The sequence below is a fragment of the Anolis carolinensis genome, chromosome 3, assembly GCF_035594765.1.
Source record: "Anolis carolinensis isolate JA03-04 chromosome 3, rAnoCar3.1.pri, whole genome shotgun sequence".
NCBI classification, from domain to species: domain Eukaryota; kingdom Metazoa; phylum Chordata; class Lepidosauria; order Squamata; family Dactyloidae; genus Anolis; species Anolis carolinensis.
In genome coordinates, this window is record NC_085843.1 from 239,176,819 (window position 1) to 239,203,074 (window position 26,256).

The following is a 26,256-nucleotide window of genomic DNA, read 5'->3' on the forward strand; positions in this document are numbered from 1 at the left end:
CGTAAAGAAGCCTGACTACTCTATACAAATACAGCAGTTGGATACTACTTTAACTTTGAAAGTTCTGACCTATAGAATCCTGGGATTTGAAGTTTGGTGAGTAACTTCAAATTCTTTGTAGAAAGTACCAATCCTCTCCTTAAGGTTATCCTGAGATGATAGAGTGAGGATTAAAGCATAACAAATTGAACTCTATAGTAGAGTTCCTCAGCAGAAAAATGCAAGTTCCCTTCAGCAAACTACAAAACCCAGTGGGATGGAGCTAAGTGCGTGGCATGTCCTAGTCACCCAGTGAACTTCCATGGCTGAGCAGGAATTTGAATCCCGGTCTCCAGAATTGTAGTTCAATGCTCAAACCACCACATGCTGGAATGGTTGCATAATCAATGCTTCTGAATTTAAATTTGACAAAACCCGTGCCAAAATGGCCATAAATCAGGTCAAAGACAAATGTGAATATCAAGAGTGGACAGAGTGGTCTTGTGAAGGTTTCCTCAAGCCTGGATTGAGATTAATGTTGCATTCAGAGGGTTAACAGGCACTGTGTGGTAAGCACATATAGCTACAGAATCCAGCCATGTGTTACTTGTCTTAACAATTCCTATCACCAGCAGCTGTGGAAGCACAGTAAGGTTCACATTACTGTGTGATAAGAAGCCACAGGCCTAATCAGCTCTTTGCATGGTTGTAACTGGCATACAACATTCACAGGAAGTCATAATAATAGAAGTCGGTGTTTGGAAGCAACCCTCTGCAATGGAAACTAATATTCCCCCTAAAACAATGCAATTAATAGTCTTGTTGTTAACAAAACTTCCGATTATTCAAATTTCTGAGATGGATGTAGGTTGTTCAGAAAAGTAAGGTAAGATAGTTCCAAGACTGAGAACTGATGTATTTAAAAAATCAATACTGTAATCATGTTTGAAGGTCTGAGCTTTCAAACTCCCACACGTCAGCAGATAAAAATAAGAATACACATAGAATTATGAACATATGAAGCTGTCACATATAAACTCAGACTCCTGGTCTATTTATCTCAGAATTATGACTAGAACCGGCTTTCTAAAGTTCCAGGCCAATGCCCCTTTCACTATCTTTTGAACCGGAAGCATCAGGGACTGCATGTGAGGCTTTTTGCATAAAAAACATGTGCTTCGACAGGTCCACCAATAATTTCCTGGTATCATGAGGAAAAAAGGTTTGAGAGAGGGAGAGAGTAGGCCTCCAATGTAATTAATTCTGACCCTTCTTCCATGAACTAATTACTTACTGTAAAGAGGCCAGATGAATCAACAACTAAATAGGAGATGTCCTGAATAGGTGGGCAATAATATGATCCCTTGAAAATCAGGTACATCATTATTGTTCCTGGAAGCTGTAATGCGATCCGCCTCATTGCTGCAGCTGTCTCTCCCCAGGAGGCACTGCCTTCCTGAGAGCATGTGGAGGAAATCCTTATGAACCTGAAGGTTAGACTGGAAAAGGGTATTCAAACCACTCCCAGGGGGAGGATCTAAAATCCAAACCTTGTATTTTGCACACAACACACACATACCCGGACACGTGAGAAATGAGGAAAGAAGAGGGGAACAAATTCTCTCAACTTTAGATCTTCTCCCCATCTGTTCCACTGCCTTTGGGAGGTCATGGTATTTTTAGGCCTAAGGCGATTTGCAGTTATGGAGTGGCCCCACCACCAAGAACAGCTGCACAACCTAACAAGTGATCAGGCATTCCCTTCCTTGATACCCCTGTCCCCCCAACCAAATGTCCCGGAGGGAGCGTTCAGAAGTGACCCCAAATCAACCGCAGGTTCATCGCTACTGAGCAGAGAACAGACCATGGAAAGAGGAAGAGCTTTTGTACAGGAGTGTGCAAGCCATGCCCTGGCTGCACTCCAGTAATACGCTTGAGATTATAGAAGCTTAGATTCGGCTACATCTGTTGAATGCTTGATTTTAAAATTTATTTATTTATTAAGCCAGAAAGAGATAATCTAGCATTCTAAATAGGTTAAACATTGCTACAAAAGACTGCTGCTGCTCCCTGTATTCCTTCAGCAAAAGCCACCGCTTTCAATGAATGGTTCAGTGAGGTAGGAAGAGGGAAGGAGAAGCCTTCGAAAGACATTTGGCAAAGACCAGAGGAGGAACAGCTAAGTGGTTAACAAGAATAAGTAATTATATAAGAGAGGGACAAGTGAAGCACCTGAAATGCTGCCTGATCCCCAATCACACACATGCTTTTGTGCAAAAGATATTTACTCATTCTTCACAGAGCATATACTACATATTTATAGCACTTTAAAAAACCTGCTTTTAATCCATTTTAACATACTGTATACACTTGAGTATAAGCCGACCTGAATATAATATTTTATTTTTACTTTTAGTGTGTTTTAACAAGTTTTTAGAATTTTAGGATGATATTTTGTTTGTTGATTAGGTTTAGTTATATTACTGAATGTGTCTATTTCGATGTATTGTCTGTACAGTTTTCTTTCTGGCAACTGAATGTTTGCCTTACATGTTGGAAACCACCCTGAGTCCCTTTGTGGAGATAGAACGGTATACAAATAAAGATTATTATTATTATTATTATTATTATTATTATTATTATTATTATTATTATTATTAATATAAGCTGAGGTACCTAATTTTACCACAAAAACTGGGGAAACTTATTGACTTGAGTATAAGATGAAGGTGGGAAATGCAGCATAAATTTGAAAAATAAAAATAAAAGCCAATAAAATTACATTAATTGAGGCATCAGTAGGTTAAATGTTTTTGATTATTTACATAAAACTGTAATTTAAGATAAGACTGTCAACTCTGATTACCTATACACCAGAGTATAAACCAACCCGAATATAAGCCAGCCAGGACCCTCACTCGAGTATAAGCTGAGGGGGACTTTTTCAGCCCTAAAAAGGGGCCGAAAAACTCGGCTTATACTTCAGTATATACGATAATAGTTTTATTTAATAGTAGATTGTGTCATTCCATTTTGTAAGTTTGTAATCTATACATGTGTGTTTTATATCTGTACCATATTTATTTTTGTAAGGTTCGCTTCTTGCAGAAAGGTTGGGATATAAAATAAATCAAGAGAGGAAATCAAGTGGCCTTTGCAATGTTGTTGTACTGCAACTCATGACATCCCAAGCTAACACATCCAGTAGTGAAGGATACTATGGGCTGCAGTTCAACAACATCAAGAAGATCACAATTCATATTCCTGTACTACAGAGACACCAAAAGTCCAAAATGTCCATATTGTTGCTGAGAAGTACAAGGAATACCATGTGCACAAAAGAAATAGAGTAGGAATTATTTCACTCTCCCAAGGGATTGGGAGGTGTAATGAATGTAATGCAGAATGAATACTGATGGTATTGAGTTGCTTTATGTGCTAGACTAGAAGACATTATCGAAACAAAGGTCTATCTGCATGCAGCAAGGAGAGACCCAATCCGAACACTCACCTGAATCAATGCAGTAGTCCCTGGGCTCTTGCTTGATTCCCATTGGAGACTGGAATCCATGTGTTGGTGGGCCTGGAATGCCTGGGACCCCATGATCATAGAGTGGGTCATGGTATTCCTGCTTGAATCCCTGAGGAGGATGGGTGGCAGCAGGGACAATAGGCTCTGACATCTGCCTGTGGTAGACCGGACGATTGTCCCCAGAAAGTCCGGGTGGAGGATATGGGTGGCAAGGTTCAGACATCTGTCTCTGAAACCTTGATAAAAATGAGAGAAAGAGAGAGAAAGGGCAGATTAGTTATTATCACCATTAATGGGCTTTCTTGAGATTGTACTACTATACAAATTCAGCAGGTCTGGTTGCAAGGATGCTTTCAAAATTTTGGTTCAGAGCCAGAATAATATATTTAGAGGTCAGTCATAACAGAAATCAATTTGTATTATCAATAGCCTAATGCAATGTGAAAACATCATTTTGTATGACAGGGCAAAGCAGGGTGGTTGCTAAGTGTTGTACTTGTGGAACCATGACTACAGATGAGGGACATATAAGTTTGTCTGCTCACAAAGTGCTCACATCAGGGTCAGTTTGTGGCAAAACACATGCCTCAGTTTTGAAAATGAATTCTAGAACAAATGGAGCTGTGATCAAAAGCGAGCTGGCACGAGACAATGACTGAATTCAATGGGCTCAAGCTACAGTTTTGTCCTTATATGTAATCAAGTCAGCTCCAAAAGATAGCCAACTTATGAATGAAAGAGATTCCAATAATTATTCAGAGTCTTGCAAACTCGGGACTGTGGCTTCTTTGATCGAGTCTATCAAATACTAATGCATCTTCCTCTTTTTCTACTGCCCCAGATTTACCAAGCAGTATTTGCTGAGCATTGAGTTTCAGCCAGTGAAATGACAAAACAAGGGGATCCCTTGAATTTCATCAAGCTCTTAACCAACTTCTTTGTAATTAACTCCATCAGCTTCTGGTTTTGAAAAAAAGTTACACAAGTGGTCTTAGAAAAGAAATATTTTCCTCTTGCATGTTTTTCTTGTCAGCGTTCTAACAAGTGTAAGGTAAATGTCAGGGGTTGTGCATACTGAGTACTGTTTACTTATTAAAATATTATTTTGATAGGATTTATTTATTTATTTTCATTTCAAAGTGAATCCATTAAAAAAGTGACACATAAAATGGGCAATATTACTTGGTACTCATGAGTAAGGTAAAGGTAAAGGTTTTTCTCTAACATTAAATCTAGTTGTGTCCGACTGGGGGTTGGTGCTCATCTACATTTCTAAGCTGAAGAGCCGGTGTTGTCTGTAGACACCTTCATAGTAATGTGGCTGGCATGACTGCATGAAGCACCATTACCTTCCTGCCAGAGCGATACCTATTGATCTACTCATATTTGCACGTTTTCGAACTGCTAGGTTGGCAGAAGCTGTGGCTAACAGAGGGAGCTCACTCTGCTCCCCGGACTGGAACCACTGACCTTTTGGTCAGCAAGTTCAGCAGCTCAGCCGTTAAACCTGCTGCACTATCGGGGCATGAGTAACAACCAATAATTTACCTTCAAATAAAAAGACTTTTTAAAAGGTAATGATAATATGTTAGCTTTCGTCCTCAGTAATGTTTTCAAATACAACATGGATTTTCCAACAGCTGAACTGGAATAAAGCAACAGCACTGAGGGGGTGGGAGAAGGCTGAAATTCAGGCACCATGAGGGAGTTGTATTAGAACAAAAGCCACTGGTGGTTCTCTGCGAAACATCAGAGACAGTCCTCTCATGCCAACCAGGTCAAGACCATCATTGGTGAGAGTAACAAGCATTTTGCCCTTTGTTGTCGAACTTGAACACAGCTACTCTGCTACAGCTACATTTCACTCCACTGAAGCAAACAAGTGGTTACGTAATTCTGAATCCACTCAGCAATCTGTGAATACCAAGTGGCTGCTAATCTGCCTACAAAGCTAGGGATTAATCCTTTAACTCTCCATGCAGGAGGAAATATGTGTGCTTTCAGGAGAGCAGTTGTGCTGTATAGGATACGCACAATATGCGCTTAGCAAGAGAGCAGTGGAGCTCACAGTCAGAGCTAATGGTTTAGCTGGAAACCTACTGCGAATGCCACTCCACTCTTGGGATTTCCAGTATCTTGAGGTAAGAATATGAGAGAGCCAGGCTGGGGATTCTGGTAGCTACAGTTCTCAAAAGATAAATTTCCCAAGCTCTAGTTAGCCAAGAACCCTTGATATGCACAAAGGCTGGTTGACTCTTATGGGCTAAATCTAATTATTCGTCCCATCCAGAATAGACCTATGGTAAATAAATCCCAATTATCCTTTTTATACACCTACCTTATTTGGCACTAGCAACTGGATTTAGACCTACATGCTTGAGAAAGGACCAGAGAGAAGGAGGGTAATTTTCTCTGTGTGCCTCCATTTTCCCCATAGGAACCAATTGAGTGTACCATACAGCTACACAGGTCAACTGTTTCCATCCGGAAAGCAACAGTCCATATTAAAGCTGCCTGGATGGTTGCCACCAAAAGTAGTTCAGCTAATTCCCACAAACCCACACCACAAATTAGATGTGTCTGATATGTCCTCCGAGGAATTAAATAGAGGGACGGGGTTGGAAAAATAAAAACTTGGGACTCCTGAGATCTTTGCTTCTGATATGTGAGAGGCTGGTAGGCAGGCAGGCAAGCACACTCTCTCCCTCTGCTGAATTCTGCAGCATCTCAGCACCTTGAAAGGCAATTGCTATCAATCAATGCCTTTCCCAAGCATCAAAAGGCACCCGGGCTCCATTTGGCCCTGTAACACGATCCTCTACAGCTGACAGGCCCAGATTATTCTACTTCCGATCCTTGTCCTTCTAACCTTTCCGAATGAAATTTTAGAGCCATGCTGGTATGGTCTCTGCAGGAAGAGCCACTTCCAGATGGGACTCTGCAGAGTGTCCCTAGCATAGCTTTAAGGTCATTGGGAACTCATGGCTTGTTTGTGGTGGTGTGTTTATCTAAAAGGCAACTTTAGATGCCTGAAATAGAGAAGGCTGCTTTTTTTAGTTGAATGGGTAGTTAAGAAAGATGGGGTGAGGTTTCTCTTTCAAGGTATCTCTTATTTTTAACAACTAATGTTAATTTAGGGGCCGCAATGTTGTATCAGGTTAAACCGCTAAGCTGTAGAACTTGCTGACCAGAAGGTCGCGGTTTGAATCCACAGGATGGGGTGAGCTCCTGTTGCTAGCCCCAGTTTCTGCCAACCTAACAGTTTGAAAACATACAAATGTGAGTAGATAAATAGGTACGGCTTTGGCAGGAAGGTAACAGCACTCCATGCAGTCATGCCAGCCACATGACCTAGGAGGCGTCTACAGGCAACGCCGGCTCTTTGGCTTAGAAATGGAGGTGAGCACCAACCCCCAGAGTTAGATTTGGCTAGACTTAATGTCAAAGGGAAATCTTTACCTTTACCTTTAATATTAATTTATGTCCTTATGGTGTTGATAAACTAGTGTTGATAAACTAAAGATTGGGTTGTTGTGTGGTTGTATTGTATTCTAGCAGCATTTTTCCTGACATTTAGCCTGTATCTGTGGCTGGCATCTTCAGAGAATTAAACCTCAGGAGAAAAATGCTGCTAGAACCTGGCCATACAGCCTGGAAACCACACAACACTCCAGTGATTCTGGTCGTGAAAGCTTTCGACAAAATGAAAGATTTCTCATTTTAATCTGCAGCCTTGTGTACTAAAATTCAGCCACTGGTCCTCTCAGCTTCTTTCACTGCTCCCATATGAGACCCAATACTGCAAGGCACTGAAGCCCAAACACTGCTGGATATCAATTCCCAGAAGCCTCAGAAAATACCGATTATGGGAGTTGTAGTCCAAAACAGCTGGAGTGCCAAAGGTTCCCAACTCTTGCAGTGCCAGCATACACGTTGGGCATCCCTTATTAAATATGCTTGGAACCTAGGTGTTTTGGAGTTCAGATTCTGGAATACCTGTATTTGCAACATATGCACATAATGAGATATCATGGAGGTAGGACTCTAAAAATCTAAAGACAGAATCCAATTGTTTAAAATACACACATAGCCTGAAGGTAATAATTTAAATAATTTTGTGCATGAAACAAAGTTTGACTACATGGAACCATCTGAAAGCAAAGATGTCACTACCTTAGCCAACCATGTGGAAAATTCCAGAAGTATTTTGGAATTCTAATAAGGGATGCTCAATCTGGGCCTTTATTTATGGAGCAGAGGTACATGAAGGTACATATCTTAGAAATTCCTTCTTGTCAACTGCTGGCTAACTTCAGGATGGCATGTGCTAAGCTCTGAATCAATGCATATAATGGGGATACTTTTTAAAGTTCTCATTTGTGTGAAGCTGGAAAATCTGAAGTATCTAAAAGGCAGAATGGTTTCTTAAACAGCAAACACTGAATCTACATGAAAAGCTATCTCCTTCTCTCGCTATGAAATGCCATTACTCCCGCAGCCTCTTACAGGGCTTCCAAATCCAAGCAACAGTTCTGGGGCCAAGACTGAATTACTAACAAAGAGTCAGGAAGTGAGACTCAAACATACGAAAGATTGGGAAAGCTTTCAAAGAGGTTTGCATTAAGCACACAAGGTCATAAATTCCACTTCCCATATAAACAGCATGGAAAGCTATACTATCTCATCAGTTACAGCATGAAAGGGGATACGAGCCCAAATAATCTCTAGCATATGGATACATAGACAATCCAGATTTATTGTCAAGAATATCTGTGTCAAGATTCAGTGGGGCTGGTATAAGAAAAGGAAATGGGTCCCTTGAATTTTTGACACATTTGACAAAAGGAAAATAACCAATCAATCTAAATATCCATGTAAATGACAAGATCAATATAAATACAGGGCATAAAATAAATATGGGCAGCCACAGGACGTCTGATAACTGCTCTATTTCTAGCTCCCTGTGGGGAGCTCCCAGTCCTTTATCTATAATCTGAAGTGATCTAGAAATCCTTTTCTCTCAAGAGACTATCTGCTGCATGTATGTCCTGCTTGTGGATTTCCTACAAGTTACTAATTAGCTATTGTGTGAATAGAATGCTAGACTAGCTAGGCCTTCCACTTTATCCATTCCTCTTATGTTGATTTTCTATTATGACATGAAGTTTTCCTGTATCTGAAGATGAGCTGGAGGAACCCTGCCACTTCACTTTTCAATATTACAAATGCATAGTTTAGATTGCTAGAAATGCCATTAAAACCATATAGACACAGACAAACAGACCAAATCCGAACCTTCATCACATGCTTAACTACAACCCTTCATATGTTGCTGAAATGCAACACTCACCACTGGCTATGGCTGATGGGAGTTGCAGTCTAACAATATCTAGAAGACCACAGATGCTTTCCTTTACCATGTATTAAACATACAATATCGCTGTGGCAACAGAAGAACCACAAATCATCTCCTTTATATGTCACTCAGTGTTCCTGAGATGCCAAGCAGAAAATCAGTTATGAGTCATAGTTCTGAAGATGTGAATGTTTGTCTTGATTCCAAATTAGATACATTTCACAACTTCAAAAAATGAAAAACGCCATTCCTAAATAGCCTAAGAACACAGCTAATCCCAGTGAATGGATTTTTGCAGAAATACAAAGGTGGGTTTTTTTTTAATCTGTTTCCTTCTCCATTTTCTGGCGTATGCAAAGCCCAAAAGTAACAAAACAAACGTGCCTGCATTAGAAAATCCGATACCAGTAATTCAACTTCATTGCAGTTGAAGGCAACTGGGTATACATACAAATCACATAAAAGTAATTTTCCTTTTGATCTCACGGTCTAAAATTCCAACTCTCCCACCATGTATAGTGATGGGAGAGTTGGCAATACTCCATGCATCTGAACAAATGGGCTAAGACCACATGAAAACTCAGAATATGCAAATGAAATGGTTAATCTTTAAAATACCAATGAAATCCAATATGAACCTTCTCTAGAAGGTTGTTGTGTGCCTTCAAGTTGACTCTATTTTCCTGTGATAGGGGTTTCTTGACCAGATTTCTTCAGAGGAGGTTAGTCATTGCCTGTCTCAAAGTGTGACATGACCAAAGTCACTCAATGGATTTCCGTGGTTGAATGAGGATTTGGGTTATGGCCTTCTGGAATTCTGGTCCAACTCTCAAAGCCACTCAACCATACTGCAGACCCATGGAAATGACTAGAATACTAACCAGTTGTGGTTAACCAACTCCCTTCATTTCAATTAGTCCTTTCTAGGTCAGTTTAATGTTGGACCTTGCCAATGTTGGATTTTGCCACTCTACCCAAAAATGTTTCTTTAATTTCTCTCTTTACCTGTGTTCTGTTGGATACTGGTTTTCAGGCATCATCTTTGGCATCTGCATGGGTTGGTGAGGTGGTCGAGGAACAGCGAAGGTTTGCTGCCTTGGTTCCTGAAGAGCATGAGGGGCAGGTGGCGGGGGCGCTCCCTGCAGCGGGCCTGCTGTGGTGGCAACATGGGGAGGAGGAGGAGGAGGAGGCTGCACAGGTGCCGCTGGAAGAGGTGGGGGAGGAGGAAGGGGGCCGCTCTGGAGTGCAGGGGATACTGGGGTGGTAGGTGGAGTTAATGGCTTGAACCCGGCCGGGGGCTTCCTGTCGTAGGCACTGTGCAAACAAAGAAACAGAGAGGAGCACAATATAAATCGGGCCACAACAGCCATTTACACAGCTTCAACTTGCTGTTCTTGACAGCTCAGGCTTGTTTGCATTTTCATGGTTGTCAGGAAGTAACTGTTAAGGTTGTTCGCAGCCCCAAGGGAATCTTTGTACTTCAGGCAAGCGACAAACAGGCTGAGTCATAGGACTGATTTTAAAACACTTCTCAAACAATTTTCTCAGAGATAATTGTAATTTCCAATTGTTCTCTCCCCCATCAGCTTTTTTTCTTTCAGAGAATTAAAGCACATTGTTCCAAGTGGAGGACTCTCTACTTCCCATTTTTGTAATAATTAACAAGAAGTTGTTGTGGTCAGAGAGGCAAACAAGTCCACCACTTCTCTCAATGCACTGCCATTTCTGTAGACTGCTTTGAAAGCAACTTTCCACCCTCTGTAAGTCTATGGAAGTATGCATGTACACATTTGGGAAGGTCATGGGTAGTTGTCACTGGGCCAACACGCAAAAACTGACATAAGTGACTTTTTATGTATACTAGTACATAGAGTTATGCACCTTCTGCTTCCCCTGATCTAATGTCTGAATATTTTCTATGTGTACTAAAAAGGATATTGTATGAATCAGCCGTAAAGGTTAAGACTGTTATTTAACAGTACTGGAAACTCCCCAAATTTCAGTGAAATAGCGGTTCTTCAGGATATTACAGTTACCACAACATAAGGCACTTTTTGGATTTACAATTTGCCAATGGTTGATGATGATCTTATTATGTGTCTTCAAGCAGACTGTGATTTATGGTAAATGTTATCATAGCTTTCTCTTGGCAAGATTCCTTCTGAAGAGGTTTTGCTCCCATGTTCCTTTTAGAATGGGACAGTGTGACTTTCTCAAGTGGGTTTCTATGGCTAAGTAGGGATTTAAACTCTGGTTTCCAAGAGTTTGAGTCCAGCACTCTCACCAATTGACCACACTAGATTTCATTGATAGTATAATGTTTACTGTTACTGCTCCTACCTAAACTCGCTGTCTTAGTCAGTTCATTTGAATATAAGTGATATTTAGAGAGGTGCACAGGGGTTTATGCTGGCGTGGGAAATGTGCTGCCATGCAGAATCTGTTGGATTGCAACACCAATCATCCCTCATGCTCACCTGGTCCGATGGGAGTCACAGTCCAATAATTTCCTATGCCAGCATAAACCATTGTGCACCACTCTAAATATCACTTATATTCAAATGGGTTGATTAAGACAAAGTTTAGGTAGGAGCAATAATAGTCCAATAATGTTTGGAGCACCACACCTTTCCCATCTCTGCCATAAATAAACCCAATTCTGTGTTAGCTTCCCCCCCACCCCCAGTCTTCTATATATAAAGCCTATTCTTGGTGTTCTCATGTCTTCACGTTGTTTACCTGTCACTCGCATACATGTACTTGGGTTGACCCACTAGTCCTCCAAGCTTGATTCCCCCAAGGACAACTCCCTAGGGAAGCAATTTGTCTTGGGAACTTGGCAAAGGCCTATTTCATTTTATCTGGCAGAGAAGATCTGAGCTGCCCCACATCACAATGGTATCAATTTTCTGCAGAGTCAGGGAATACTGCTAAGCTGCGATGCAACCAAAGCAAAATCAATGCAAATCTTTTTATGAAGCTCTCATTCTTTTGCTTTGTCTACCTGCTCTACCCATCCCATACATACATACATACATACTACATTCAGCTTAAAACTGAATGGATTCTGAAACATTATTTTTTTTATTAGTACAAGAGAGGCAAATGGCATTTGTAGTAAATGGAAGTATATCTGATACTCAACTGAGCCCAATATCGTTCTCGTGTTTCTTCCTTTTCTTGCTCCCTTCCCATACACCCAAAAGCATCTTAGCTGTATAGTTCAAATGCCATGCTACCTACCAATAGTTGTAGAGGCACTTTTCTCCATAATTAGCACAGAGAACCTGTTCATGGCTGCAGTTGGACAACTCAGAAGAAGGGCTGTGGAGTTCCCGCTTGATTTTAGCTGGGGGAGGTGCATGAAGTACCACTGGAAAAAACAAATAAGTGGAGGAAAATAAGTATGTACTAAATTAGTCATATCTCAGGACCAATGTATACTCTTGGAGAAAGTAGCCATCACATACAGGCAATCAGATGTTAATCAGTAGAGGCATGAAAGCTGATGTGGTCATCCAGATATTGTTGACCTATAACTCCCATAAGATCCAGCCAACCTGGGCAATGGTGGGGAATGATAGGAGCTGAAGCCTAACATAGAGAACCACACAGTCTGCATCCCTCTCACAGCACTATACTTTGATAGACACACATGCATGGGTACTTTATTCTTGCTTCTTGACTTCATACGAGTTAACAGTTTTTAGAAAAGCACACATCTAAGTTTCTATATGTGACAACGTGACAGTGCTTTGAAGTCTTTGTAAAGTGAGTTAAGTTTCCTTGGATAAAACAGCTATTCCGTAGCTGTAGTGAAAGATCAATTGCAGCCACAGCATTAGGGAGGGAGGGAGGGAAGGAGGGAGGAAGGCAGGCAAAGGGCTAAAAATGTGAAAATGTCCCAAAGCAGTCATTTGCAAAACAGCCACAACATCTAATTTTCAAGGCCCGAACACACATGTTTTTGATCAAACTAGTGTGAAAGGAAAAGAAGAAAGTTCAGAATGTCAGGCTATATACATGGGGGAATTTGGGATTTACATTGCAACCATACTAATTGACAAACTCTGGATCTTGGACAGAATTACTAGGGAGCAACAGTTCAAACTATTTTTCCTACAGTATTTCCAGTTTCAATCTGAAATGTATTGTAGGACTCTTGCAGCTAGAATTGCTATTTGATTTAAACCAGCACTGGTTGGAATGTCTGAGGATCCATCCATACTGTCATTATAATGCAGATTGAATTGGGTTATATGGCAATGTAGACTCATATAATCCAGTTCAATGTAGTTTGATCTGCATTATTTGAGTCTACGCCGACCATATAATGCAATCCAAACTGCATTACATGGCAGTGTAGATGGGGTCTTAGACTCAAGCTAGCAAAGTGTAGATAATCTCAGTGAGATTTTGTGCCTTCAGTGTATGTTTACCCAACATCTATCCATTTGGTTGACTGTAAGAACATGTTTCTCCAGAGAAAATACTCAGCAAGACTTACTTCAATGCAAGGCATGTATGTCTTCCTATGAAGTGGGAACTTCATGCTAGTAACGCATTTAGATAGCCCTTTGTCTAGTAGGCACATTGTCATAAGCAAGAATGTAAATGCATGCTCCAATTTGGGCAGTATGGAATAATCTGTTAGGACATCATGGATATACTGGATTTTAATTTGATGCAGCTGTTGAGATTACACAGTCTTTATGCCTCTTCTAGGTTCTACATGTTTAAGACAGTTCACACAATACTTTCAACTGCATAATGAACACGTGAAGGCATACATGAAAGATGTAGATCATCTTATAACATGTAGACCATGAATTAGGGACACAATCAGAAGCTATTTTAGCAACAGCTGTTTTCGAAAGCACTTCCGTTTCAGAAACGGATGTTCTTTTTCTAAACTGCCACTTTATATATTAACACACATAAGGCGCACGTCCAGTATTGCTTGGGAATGAATGCATGTGCAATGTATTATCATTGCAAAGTGATCTTTATGTTTTGCATGTAATTTGTATTACAATCATAGGCAATCATGAAACCTTAGATCAGTATGGAAGAAGTGTGGCCTGTGGACCACATGAGGCCTGAAGTTCTTCAAGTCCTTGCTATAGAAAGCATGAAAACAGGGACAACAGATTCATTGTGGTATCTGGGTGGGCATATCTTGAATATTCCCTCACGAGGGAATATGTTGTTCTTCAGATTTAATTTTCAAGAAAATCTATCAAACATAGGAAGCTACACTATGAGTCAGACCACTGGGCTATAGGTCCCCAAAATGGAGAACGGTGCCTCCAGGTGGGATACAATCATTTGCCCAAATGATTGTATCCCAAAGCTCTTGTTGCCAAAGCTCTTGATATGAAAGCAAAATTACAGAGACATAAAACACAGCAAGACCACTTGTGCACTAGCCCAGTGCTATCGAATCTGAATAGCAGCAGCCCTCCAGGTTTTCATGCAGGATTCTTTCCTTGCTGTAGCTGAAGATCACTGGTATTTCCTGGTGGTTTCCCATCCAAATATTAACGTGATCTGACTTTGCTTGCTTCTGAATCAGATGAGAATGGATTAATTCAGAGCGGCATAGTGATAACAAGGATGGGAGGGAAGTGGGACTGTGAACTGTTCTGCATTGACTTGTAGTTCTCCAGGATTTCAGACAAGAGTCTTCTCAGCTCTACTGGATATACTAGAGGTGAAGTAGGGACTGTCTGTATGAGGAAGGGCTCTTTTCCCATCTTTGTATGGGCATCCAGAAAACAGTAAACCAATTGTCTGGAAGGTAATTGGTCCTACAAAGAATGGATGTGATATAGGAGCAAGAGAGCACTGAACCCATAAACTGTTTTCAGACTGAAGTCATCAAAATGATTTTATCCACTCTGCAGCTTTAATTTGGCTGCAGGAGTTTAGATTAAAGCTGCAAAGAGCAAGCGGTATTTAGAATAGAGGGGGCTGTTCAATGGATACACACCCTCTTTAATGTTGAACTACACTCACACACACACACAAATTAAAGGTTGCTATGGCCCCTGAAGCCATAGCCTCAAGTTCTTCTACTATATATAATTTTTAAACCAACTAATATATGCTTAACCTAATTAATTTCTAAAAGAAGACATTCTAGGAAAAGGCAAGTGCGTCAGAGTTCTGTACCTAAATAGTGACTGAACAGAACAGCTTGGCTTAGTCGTAAGAGGAGCATTATCTCCACAAAGGCTAAGCACGTTGCTGCTGCAGCAGCAGGAGAGGATCGCTTGTGTCTGACGGCTTCTAACCTTCACTGCCAATTAGCAGTTTCAGCACTCTAGGTGCAGTCAACCCTCCGAGAGAGTGGGAAACAACCATGTGATTTAGAAAGACCGGCTGCAAAAACACCAACTTGGAAACATAACTTTGGGGAGACTACTGGTGGAACAATGGGTTAAACCCTTGTGCCGGCTAAACTGCTGACCTGAAGGTTGCCAGTTGGAATCAGTGATATGGGGTGAGCTCCCATCTGTCAGCTCTAGCTTGCAGGGACATGAGAGAAGCCTCCTAGCTATCACATCTGGGCGTCCCCTGGGCAATGTCTCTGTAGACAGCCAATTCTCTCACACCAGAAGCGGCTTGCAGTATGTTCTCAAGTCGCTTTTGGCACGATTAAAAAAAAAACAGCCCGCCCCCAGCTAGCAGGCCTCCAATACCTTGAAGGCTAGAAGATCTGAAAGGTTTTCATCTAAAGAAGCTTTTTTTTGCCCCAAGCACTGAAAAAGATAGTAACAGCAACTGCATTTTTCTAGGCAATGTCTTTTGGGGTGTCCTTTGGCATTTCAAGTGTTAATACCTCCCCTCCTCAACCCGCCCCAGAAATGGCTCTCTGTCCTCTCCCACTCGGCCCCCACCTCTTAGGAGGCCTGCCCTTGCTGAACAGCAAACAGCAGGAAACTCACTTTGGAGGTGTTCCAGCTGTCAGTCAGGGGCATGTTTCTTTCCAACAGTCTCTGTGTTGTTTAAACTGGTTGTTTTTCTGCCAGCAGCACAATGGGGCTTAGTTATTCATTGAAGAAGAAGGGGGGGGGGGGGGGAAGCTGCAAGCAGGCACCGCCCTCCATTCACAACCAATTTGGAATACTCCATCCATTCACAAAAACACCAAACCAAACAAAAAACCTCTTTCGCTCCCTGCAGCTGAGCGCTACCAATCGGGAAAAGGGAAATGACACTTAAGATCATAACAGAGACCAGCTGTCCTGCACAGAGAAGCTTGTGCTGTGGGCAACAGTTTATGTAAGGAATTCTAACTGCAGGAATGGCCTGCATAACTTGGAGGGAATCGGCTGCTCAACAAAGTTCACTGCGGATCCAAGATTGTGCAACTTCACTTGCGGCGAGGTCCGGAAATGCCCTTTGGCAGTAGGGCTTGGGGAGAGGGAGTTAGCAACATTTATTTTAAAAATTAACTTATTTTCTTCAAAACAGTGGCTACCTGCCAATGGACAGAAAATTATTGCTTAACACTCCTCATGCCTTTGTGCTTAGATTCCACAGCTGCTGGCGCTGCAGCATCCCCATTTATGAGGCTCCTATTATTCCCAATCTAGCCAAACAGATTTGCTTGGGCATACTGTGTCCAGCAATTTGGTCAAGGCAGTAGCCAGAAGTCCAGGGAATTCTGGAGGACAGAAGACAAGTAGCACATTTATAAGCCGTTTGCATGTTAGAGCAACATCTTCCAAAGCCATATTCCCTAGGTGTTCAAATACTCTTGACTCCCACCACCCCAAACATTGTTGGCTGTGAATGATGGAAGCTGTAGGTTAATATTGGAGTTTAAAGTTAGAAAACAAGACTCTGTGATGACTTTCCCTCCCTGATTTGAGAAGGGGCTACTCATGAGAAGCATTCAGAAGTCACAAGCAGTCTGATTAAGTCTCATGAGTTTTCGACAAACTGCCCAGGCTCTCAATTCACTTTTGTGCACAATGCAAGTTTTTTATTTTAACCATGAGTACTCTTGCTTCTGTAGCGCACCAGGTTAAACTGCTGAGCTGCCGAACTTGCTGATCGAAAGGTCAGTGGTTTGAATCTGGGGAGCGGGGGTGAGCTCCTGCTGTTAACTCCAGCTTCTGCTAACCTAGCAGTTTGAAAACATGCAAATGTGAGTAGATCAATAGATGCCCCCACAGTGAGAAGGTAACAGCACTCCATGCAGTCATGCCGGCCACATGGCCTATGGACAACACTGGCTCTTTGGCTTAGAAATGGAGATGATCACCATTTCCCTACAGTTGGACACAACTAGACTTAATGTCAAGGGAAAACCTTTACCTTTACTTTACTATTCTTGTTGACCTATATCAAAGCTACTGCAGAGTGCACATCTGTCTCCATTTGTCCTTTCACCCTTTCCTACCCCAGATGTGCAGGATCAAAAACCCCAATTACCTCAGTCAATAACCATTCAGCAGTATGGGAATGATGGGATTTGGCATCCAACTCACCAGGAGAACATAAAATGGGGGAAGATGGGAGAAACAAAATATTTCTTTTCTCTCCTTGCACACTTTTTGTGCCTGTGAAAATCTAACCCATTACTGGCAAGAACAGTCTCTGGAGCCTTGCTAACTTATTACTGGCAAACAGCAGAAAAATGCTTTCTGTGGATGCTGCTTGAAGAGCCAGCGCCCAAAGGAAGAGCTCAGTGCCTTGAAGGCATATATTTGTGTGCTTATTTGTGCGTGTGCCAGAGAAAGTGTGCATTCCTGTACCCTCACTATAATTAGAAGCAGCTGCAGGATGTGTCCTGACATGTTGAGGCAGGCAGGTACTCAGGAATGTGGCACTCCTTGGGCAGGAGGCACCAAACACTGTAGCACGGCTTACCTGTGCCACTGAAATAGCACTAAGAAGGCAGCCAAAAGGTCCCCTTGCCCAGCATTTTGTGCCATTGCAGCCCTGCCCCATAACCAGAAGCCTACCTATCATAGGGGTTAATCTGGGCCATGTTTGAACCCCCGAGAATTGTAGTAACACAAGATGTAAGAGGATAAAAGCAGACCTGGGAAGAATGGTGCCTCCACTCCAATGCTTTTAATGGAAGGCCTCATGGTCTCTTATCATTTGTTCTGCATATGCAGGAGATGGGAATTGTAAACCAAACCATCCAGAGGGCCAGAAGTCTTCCCCCAGGAAAGGATGTGTAGAAGCTAGATATACCACAACTTTGACAAAGGTCTTCCCCAACTCAAATTTCATCACTATTCCTCCTATCACTGGGCTTTACCTGTGTAAACAGGAGGAGCCAATATTTACCATCATCACAATCTTGCAATGAGGCCATAACACTTGGGAACATTGTGGGATCTTATGTTTGAATGCTTCTAACTTTATCATACAAACCCTCTTTACACTTAGAACGGGGAATGCTGGCTTTTGGGGAGAATAATGATGGCAGTTTCCTCTGGCAAATTCCAATTGGCTTTCTCAAGTCACAAATGATAATGGCATCAAGCATACAATTCCCCTGACTGAGGCGTGTGCTGAAATATGCATTTTTTTCACTCCAGCTTTGCTGACCAGAACACTTTTTCAGAGGAAGAGCTCATCTAAAGGCTGGAAAAGCAGAAATAGGACTGGAAAACCTGCTGACAGCCCAAATGGAAACCAAATTTTCACAAGAGTGAAATCATAGTACTGTGTGGGTCTTAGGATGTGTAGCAGCCTTCCCAAAACTAGTTCCATCCAGCTCTTTTGGTTCCCCACTCCCTCACCAGAAAGCATGGTCTATGGTCAAAACAATTAGGAATATGCATCTTAGGAAAGCCCTCCTGCAAGAACATGGTCATATTATATTCTGTATGGTGTCATGTCCTCAAGGTGCCATGAGATGGGAGATGCTCTCATAAATTGTGTATTTAATAGTTACATTGATATATTGCCTTTCTTCCAGTGAGCTCAAGGCCTCTTACGTGACTCTCCCCTTCTCTGCTTTTTCCTCATAACAACCCTTTGAGGTAGGTAAAGCTGAGGGAGAGGTTGTTCATGATCACAAAAAGAACTTCATGACTGAGCGAGCGTTTACCAAAAATTTCCAGGTCCCAGTCCCATCACATAGATATATCCTTGGGCATGTGGCATAATTCCAAATATTTGCCTATTCACTTTTTATGGAGCCCAGAACAGTTACTCATTTGGACTACAATACTTTGAACCTGCCCCCTGCCTGGAGGATTCTGAAAAATGCTGTCCAAAAATAGAACTTCCAGGCTTGGATCGGCTGGGAAGCTTCACTTCATTTCCAAGCCATGGTTCCCCTACAGCAGCAGCTTGCTTCCAGCTCCAGAGCAACCTGTACACACAATCCAGTTGCTTGGCAACATAGAGATGGAAAGCCAGCTGAGCTGGATCATAGCACACCTGCTTAGCTGCAGAGCAGAAGGTACTGGAAGGATTTAGATCTCCATGAGACAAACTCTTCCCTTAACAGCTCAGGATTCTGGCAAAAATGAGGTCAGAAGGAGCAACGGAGAGGAACCACAAGGTCCGGAGCAAAGTTTCTCTGCTTCAAGAGTCTCATGCCATTCTGAAGCAATCCCACACTAACCTTGGACTTTGCTCCCTCCAAAGCTTCCTTTTTTGTCTCTCCAAAAGGATGTCTACAGCTGGTTGAGACAGTTCTCAGCCAGAAATGAAATAAACTTGCTAATAATACACTTGCAGGAATTACTCTGAGGGAAAGAGAAATGCAGCAAAGATCTCTCCAGTTTCCCTGGCCCTACCTGTTAAGTCCCAAAGGTCTAGTATTAGAGATACCGGTTTGGAATTTCACTGTAAAGTGTAATAATTATATATACATTGTAATAAACCCATTGGAAAATGTTTAAAATACACACACATGGATGTTCTCTAATCCAGGTCTCCCAAGCTAGATGCCCTCCAGATGTTTTGTATGACTACTCCTATTAGTTTTAGACAACAAGTCCAATAGTTAAGGACGATAGCAGCTTTGTTTTTCAGATATTTAGGATAATCCCTCTCCAAAAACTCTTGACTGTTGGCTATGCTGTTTGGTATTGACAGGAGTTGTCACCCACAATATCTAGAGGGCATCGTTGGTTAGCAAAGGAGTCTTCTATTTGGGACAAATTCCAGTAAGTATTGAATGGGATGGAGCTTATCCATAGAAATCTGGCAATTTTTACAGCATCTTATAGCTGGAGACATGACATGCTAAGCTTATTTCAAAATACTGGTTCTCAGATGTTCCATGAGAAAACCACACGTAAGAAAGCATTCATTTAAATTGTGTAGCCCCATTTCCCCATCTGTGTTAGAACAGGACAAATCTGGCACATTTTGGAAACAGTCAGCAGTCTAAAAGAGATCTAAGAGTGGGTTCAATAAGATATTATTTTTTCGGGGGCTGTAAATAGAAGCAGTAGTGATATTGGCAGGGGGATTCTGGGTCTTGAAGTCAGAGACAGTAACTTTCCAATCTCTGGGCATGCCCATTAACATTTGCCATTACCTCTAGCCAAATAGGTTTCACAGAAATGTGAAAAGCACATTCAGTAAAAGCAAAATAAGGACAAAATCACATTTCAGGATCATCATCCCTCAATCTTTTTTCAATCTGCTTTGAGTTCTGAAAACACTGCCCTAAAACGTTATTTTTATCCTCAAATCTTCTTTTTAACTAAAGGAAGCAGCTACCTGTTTAATAATTCAAGGTGTTATCAGGAACATGGAGAAAGAAGGTTATAGCTATGTGCCCTTTTAACCCTTACAGGCTTTTTGAGTCTAATTCTCATGATAAGAGGCATCATTGGTCAGGGCAAGCAAAAAGTTAACAAGTGGCAGGATCTGGCTGTAGAAACATGGAGTAGCTTTACTGGAGGATTCTTTTTGGTGTCTGTACAAAAGTTACTGTCCCTGTTTGTTTAAATCGGGGGTGGACAATGGTGCCACCCTAGTTGTTTTTGGCTTGTGAATCCTATCGCCCTCACCAGCATAGCCAATGGTAATGGATTATGGGAATTACAGTCAAACATTTTTTGAGGATCACAATTGCCCACCCCAAGTTTTAATTTTTTTTAATTTCTTCATTTATCCTATTTCTACCCCGCAGGGGACTCAAGGAGGCTTATATATGGCAACTATTAGATGCCTTAAAACACATACAAACAGTTATCTTAAAATAAATTAAATCAAAATTAATACATGCTAAGCATTTAAAAACATTACATTCAATATAAAAATCACACCATGCAAAAATCATAGTCCAAGGCCGCTCTGTCGTCATTCTACATATTCCAAGTCTATTATTGCACTGTACTAATCACAGAAAGCCTGATTCCAGAGCCAAGTTTTTTTCTTTCCTTCTGAAGGCGTCACCTCTCTGAGCAACAAGTCAACATGGTTCACATTACAAAGTGAAGCCAGTATAATCATAGAGATGTATCACCACATATAATCATAAAAACTATTATATATATATATATTTTATATGAAAGAACTGTTCATCCTTTTAAGAATTTTAAATGGCCACCAAATGATACAGAAGTTTGGATGTGAAAAATAAGTGCAATTGGTCAGTAGAGCTATTCGGGCTACTAACCAATGGGAGCAAGCCAAACACACAACTTGGAAAAGTGACCTTCTGGGCTACAACTATTGGAATTTGTCAGCCGGCATAACTGTAGTGCAATAAAACATTTTATATTTCTGCCAGAACGTAGGAAAAGGAAAAGGTAGCCTCTTACGGCTAAGCAATTTGTTGCAGTGTAAACACTGCAGCCTACTTCTTCAGGGCCCTTCCACACAGCCATATACAGTAACCCAGAATATCAAGGCAGGAAATCCAACAATATCTGCTTTCAACTGGGATATCTGAGTCCACACTGCCATATATCCCAGTTCAAAGCAGGTATTGTGGGATTCTCTGCCTTCATATTCTAGGTTATATAGGTTATAGCTGTTTGGTAGGGCCCTCAGTTGAATGGGCTCCACCCAAAAGAGATGGAGGAACTTGCATATGAAAAAGTTAACAATTGTGCAATACTGCATAAAAACAAGACATCAGTATCTGAAAGAATCAAATAGAAAAGGAAATGTGGATAATTACGGTGAAAGAAAGTAAGGAGCAACTAGAAACAAGGCAACTTGTCTTAAAGCCTTCCTTAATCTGCTGCCCTCCAGATGTAGATTACAATTCCCATCATCCCAGTCAGCAGGGCTATAATTTAGACTGTAGTCAACCTTACCAGGAGGCCACTAGTTTGAGGAAATCTTGCCGAACACGTTCTATTATAACATTTTGAGAGAATGTGATACAGCCTGCAGGCAGAGATGTGTCTTTCACAGAGTTGACAAAGGAATTAAACTTTGTAAATCCCATCTACATGGACTTTGTTTTAAAGCAATTTTAATAGGAAGCATAAGAGGAAGAAAATCCACCCACACCCCCAATTTAAAACACATAGAAATGCGGTTACACATTCCTAATCCCACACATCGCAAGTAAACTTTGATACAAAAACAGGATCAACTTCAGCCTCAAATGCATTTTCTTGGCTCCAAACCCCAACAATTTAAACGGAACTTACTTCCAAGTAAGTGTGCTTATGATTAACATGACAGTCATACTATAGTTAGATTTCTGTGCCAGCAACCACAGTAATAATCCAAACCATGAATCATCGTGAAATCAATCTAAGACATATTAACAAGAGTTAAAAGTCCTCAATGTGCGAAAAAGATGCCCTCTTCATTTCTCTTTATTCAGATATTTCCATATAGCTAGTCTGGAACTCTATTTGCAGGCTCTCTTATTGGGGAGTTGCAGAAAGGCCACAAGTGGGGTGTAACTATATTTGTGGGGGAAGAATAAGGGCCTTTTCTTTCTGAAATAAAAGTCTGTCCTTCATGAAATTATTTTCTAATTTCTAAATTTCCAACACTGCAGAGAGTGAGACACAAAAATATTCACTAACATCTTGAACTCCTACATTGGATGAGTTCACTTTCTTATATAACTTCGCCTATTATTTTTCTAAAAGTTCAATTGATGTTTTAATTTACTGCAATGCTCAAAATTTGGGGACCAAAGAAAAATTTAAATTGGGGGTAGAAGGTAAAGGTTTCCCTTGACATTAAGTCTAGTTGTGTCCAACTCTGGAGGTTGGTGCTCATCTCCATTTCTAAGTCAAAGAGCCAACATTGTCCGTAGACACCTCCAAGGTCATTTGGCCAGCATGACTGAATGAAGTGCCTTTATCTTCCCACTGAAGTGGTACCTATTGATCTACTCACATTTGCATATTTTTGAACTGCTAGGTTGGCAGAAGGTGGGGCTAACAGCAGGAGCTCACCCCTCTCCATGGATTCGAACAACTGACCTTTTGGTCAGCAAGTTCAGCAACTCAGTGGTTTAACCCACTGTGCCACCGGGGGCTTTATTTATTTATTTCATGTCAAAAGCATTGCATAATAAATAAGTTTAAAAGGGATAAAATAAAGGAATCACAACAGCTAAATAGTTTTGGACCAAAAGCGGGCAACAGCAATCGCATTGTCCGTAGCTTTAAACAACTCCTCCTCCGTGCACGAGGCAGGGCATTGTGGGCAAGCATACATATGCGGAATTGTTTGTTCAGCTCAGCAGCTCAGTGGTTTAACCCACTGTGCCACCGGGGGCTAAGGAGAGGCAATTCTTCACCTATGGAGAGACAATTCCCCTAATTTTGAGCCATATCCCTTCTATAGATTTTGTTCTCCAGTTTTCCAGGAATGACGGTTCTTAAAACCCGGTTCTCCCTAGGCATGATCTATCAAACATTCATGCCTTTGGAAGATGTAATTCTCACTATGATTTAGTATGTAGGCTTCCTGCCGCTTGCAGAGTTGAGATCCTATCTATCCAATTCCATTATCCCTAAAATACTAAAAAAAGAGGTCAGAAGCCAAGTCCAGTTCATCCAGAAATCTGCTTTGTTCCCGTAAGATTTGACGCTGCATTCCTAGAGCTATTTGAGGCAGGAAGCTATTCATTCATATATAAGCAGCTTGCAACAGGACTGCCGTCTTTCTGCATCAACTCACTTGCTAGGAGTTTGCAGAAACCACAGAGGAAGACCTCTTTGGCCCTACTGAGCTCTCAAAGCATCTTGCCCAAGGGTTTGTGGCACAAGAGAGGCCTAGTGCTCCGGAGAAGACATTTTATTTCTCCCACAATCCTTCAGGTTACTGAGCTGTAAAAGCCTGCCAAGAGGCATTGGAGCACACACCTCTGCCAACAACACCTCCGCCCACACAGCCAGACTGCAGTTTTATACTGCTCCAAGGGAGAACTGGAAGGGCTGGGCTAGAATGTCAACACCAGGAGAAAAATTCTTACTCCAGGCTGCCTTTCATCTCAGGAAAGGAGGATTGAAGGGAAGGGAGAAAAAAAAGGAAGGACCAAACCCCAGCAAATATGCCGTCTGTCTGAAGGAGCTTTCATGGTGCACTTCCCACTCACTTCAAAGTAATCAAAGGGCAATAATTAACATGCGTTTACTGTAGCACAAGATACTCCACTACATGCTGAGACAAAGCTTGCATGAGGAATCCGTTCTACTGCAGGCGGTATTTTCTTCCCTTCAGAAGTCTATGGCAATCTCAACACAGCTCAGCAAACACACACACACACAAGAGCTGGGTGAGCATGGGGCCCCTGAATGGATACGAAGTGGTGTTTTCCCTTAATGAGTTTAAATAAAATGCCTTGCTTTTCTTTAACCTCTAACACTCTGAGATCACTCTAAAAATATGCAAGGAACAGTCATCGTTGGCATCCAACTGGGGAAAAGATAGGTTCAGGTGTGTAGCTCTTTGACGATACAGGCAAGGCAATGTTCTTGTGGTGCGGGAGTGTGCAGCGCATGCCCTTTTGTAGCTGCTTTCGCTGAGTTGTTGGCTTGCCAACGACTAATGCTCCCGAAAGCTGCTCAAGTTTCACCAGCAAAGCTTTGTCCTTCACAGCCGTCGCAACCTAGCTACGGCTATAATAGCCAGGAAAGTCATTGAGGGAATTGGAGGCCCATGGCTGGTGAGAGACAGAGTGCTCTTGCACTTGCTGTCAAATGGATTTTAATATCTTTTTACATTATGAAGTATTCATGGGGGCTTGAAAGGGTTCTGCCGAGATCAAGGTTAAGAGGCAGCCCCAGAGAGGCTCAAAGAAACATCCCCAACTTCTTCAATTAAACGGGAGCTGTTAACCGAGCCTCCAATGTCACACCATTCGAGCAGCTCCTTTTTCATTCTTCCTAGGTCTGCTGATTCTACAAATTCATGCCAAAGCACATACTTAAGCGGCATTTCTATTAGCAAAAACAGCATGCAAACACAGAAAGGGCAGGAGCGGCTAGACCCATCCCCTGTTTTTGTCATGTCTTCACAGTCATGAGACAAAAGAACAAGAGTGACTTACAGTTATCAGGCTGGAAATCGGGGACAAACTGTTCATCGTCAGGAACTTGGGCTGCAAAAGAGGGAGAAAGAAAGGGTTTTCCATTTTACCCCACTGTTTTTTTTAAAATGAGCTTATTTCCCTTAGTTGAAGACAAAGAGGTCCATAAGTTCAGAAAAACATTATCATATAAGTAACCTGTATTACAAAATATGATCCCCGTGGCAATAATAATAATAACTTTCTTTTTATACACAGCCTCCATCTCCCTGAAGGGACTCAAGGTGGCTTACACGGGGCCAAGCCCACGTAATTACAATAGTCAGAAAATAAGAACACATGAAAATAAAATACAATTGTACACATTAAACACAGTATGTGTATGTGTGTGTGTATGTATATATATACACACACACACACACACACACACACACACACACACACACACATACATACACAATGGGCATAGAAAATACTATTTCCCAGTCCTAGCAAAGGCAACAAATCATACCTAATAGATAACAAAGCAAAGTAAGAATAGATTACCAGCCACCACCCTTCAACCTGGTGATGGGTTTTGCAGTCCAGAGGTGCTGGACTGCAAGACCCATCATCTTTTAGCCTCCAAGGGTCCCTGATTGTGGGAAAGCACACACAAACAAAGACATCAACAGCAATTTACCTTCAGCTAGCCAAGCCTCCTGAAGCTGGCTGAGATCTTGAAACAATTCTGAAAGAAAATGAGAAAACACAAAATCAGCGTTCTTTCTCTAAATGAATTAGAAAGTATACATGTTCTATTTAGAATGGTGATTTCGGCCCTACCTACACTGCCATATAATGCAGTTTGGCTATATGGTCAATGTAGACGGCATTGAACTGCATTATGTGAACCTACACTGACCATATAATACAAGCTCAAACTGCATTAAATGACAA

The 26,256-nt window shown here is 41.5% G+C and overlaps 1 protein-coding gene across 1 annotated transcript in view; it reads right to left on the reverse strand.

Moving 5' to 3' along the window:
• The window catches only part of etv5 (ETS variant transcription factor 5), a 48,583-nt gene that overhangs the window by 16,497 nt on the left and 5,830 nt on the right, over positions 1–26,256 (reverse strand). Inside the window, exons 4-8 of the mRNA XM_003218372.4 lie at positions 26,000–26,047; positions 25,339–25,389; positions 12,111–12,240; positions 9,873–10,181; positions 3,491–3,747 (exon numbers count right to left, since the gene is read on the reverse strand). Coding sequence (XP_003218420.1) covers positions 3,491–3,747; positions 9,873–10,181; positions 12,111–12,240; positions 25,339–25,389; positions 26,000–26,047 — 795 coding nt within the window. The remainder of the gene's footprint in view (positions 1–3,490; positions 3,748–9,872; positions 10,182–12,110; positions 12,241–25,338; positions 25,390–25,999; positions 26,048–26,256) is intronic.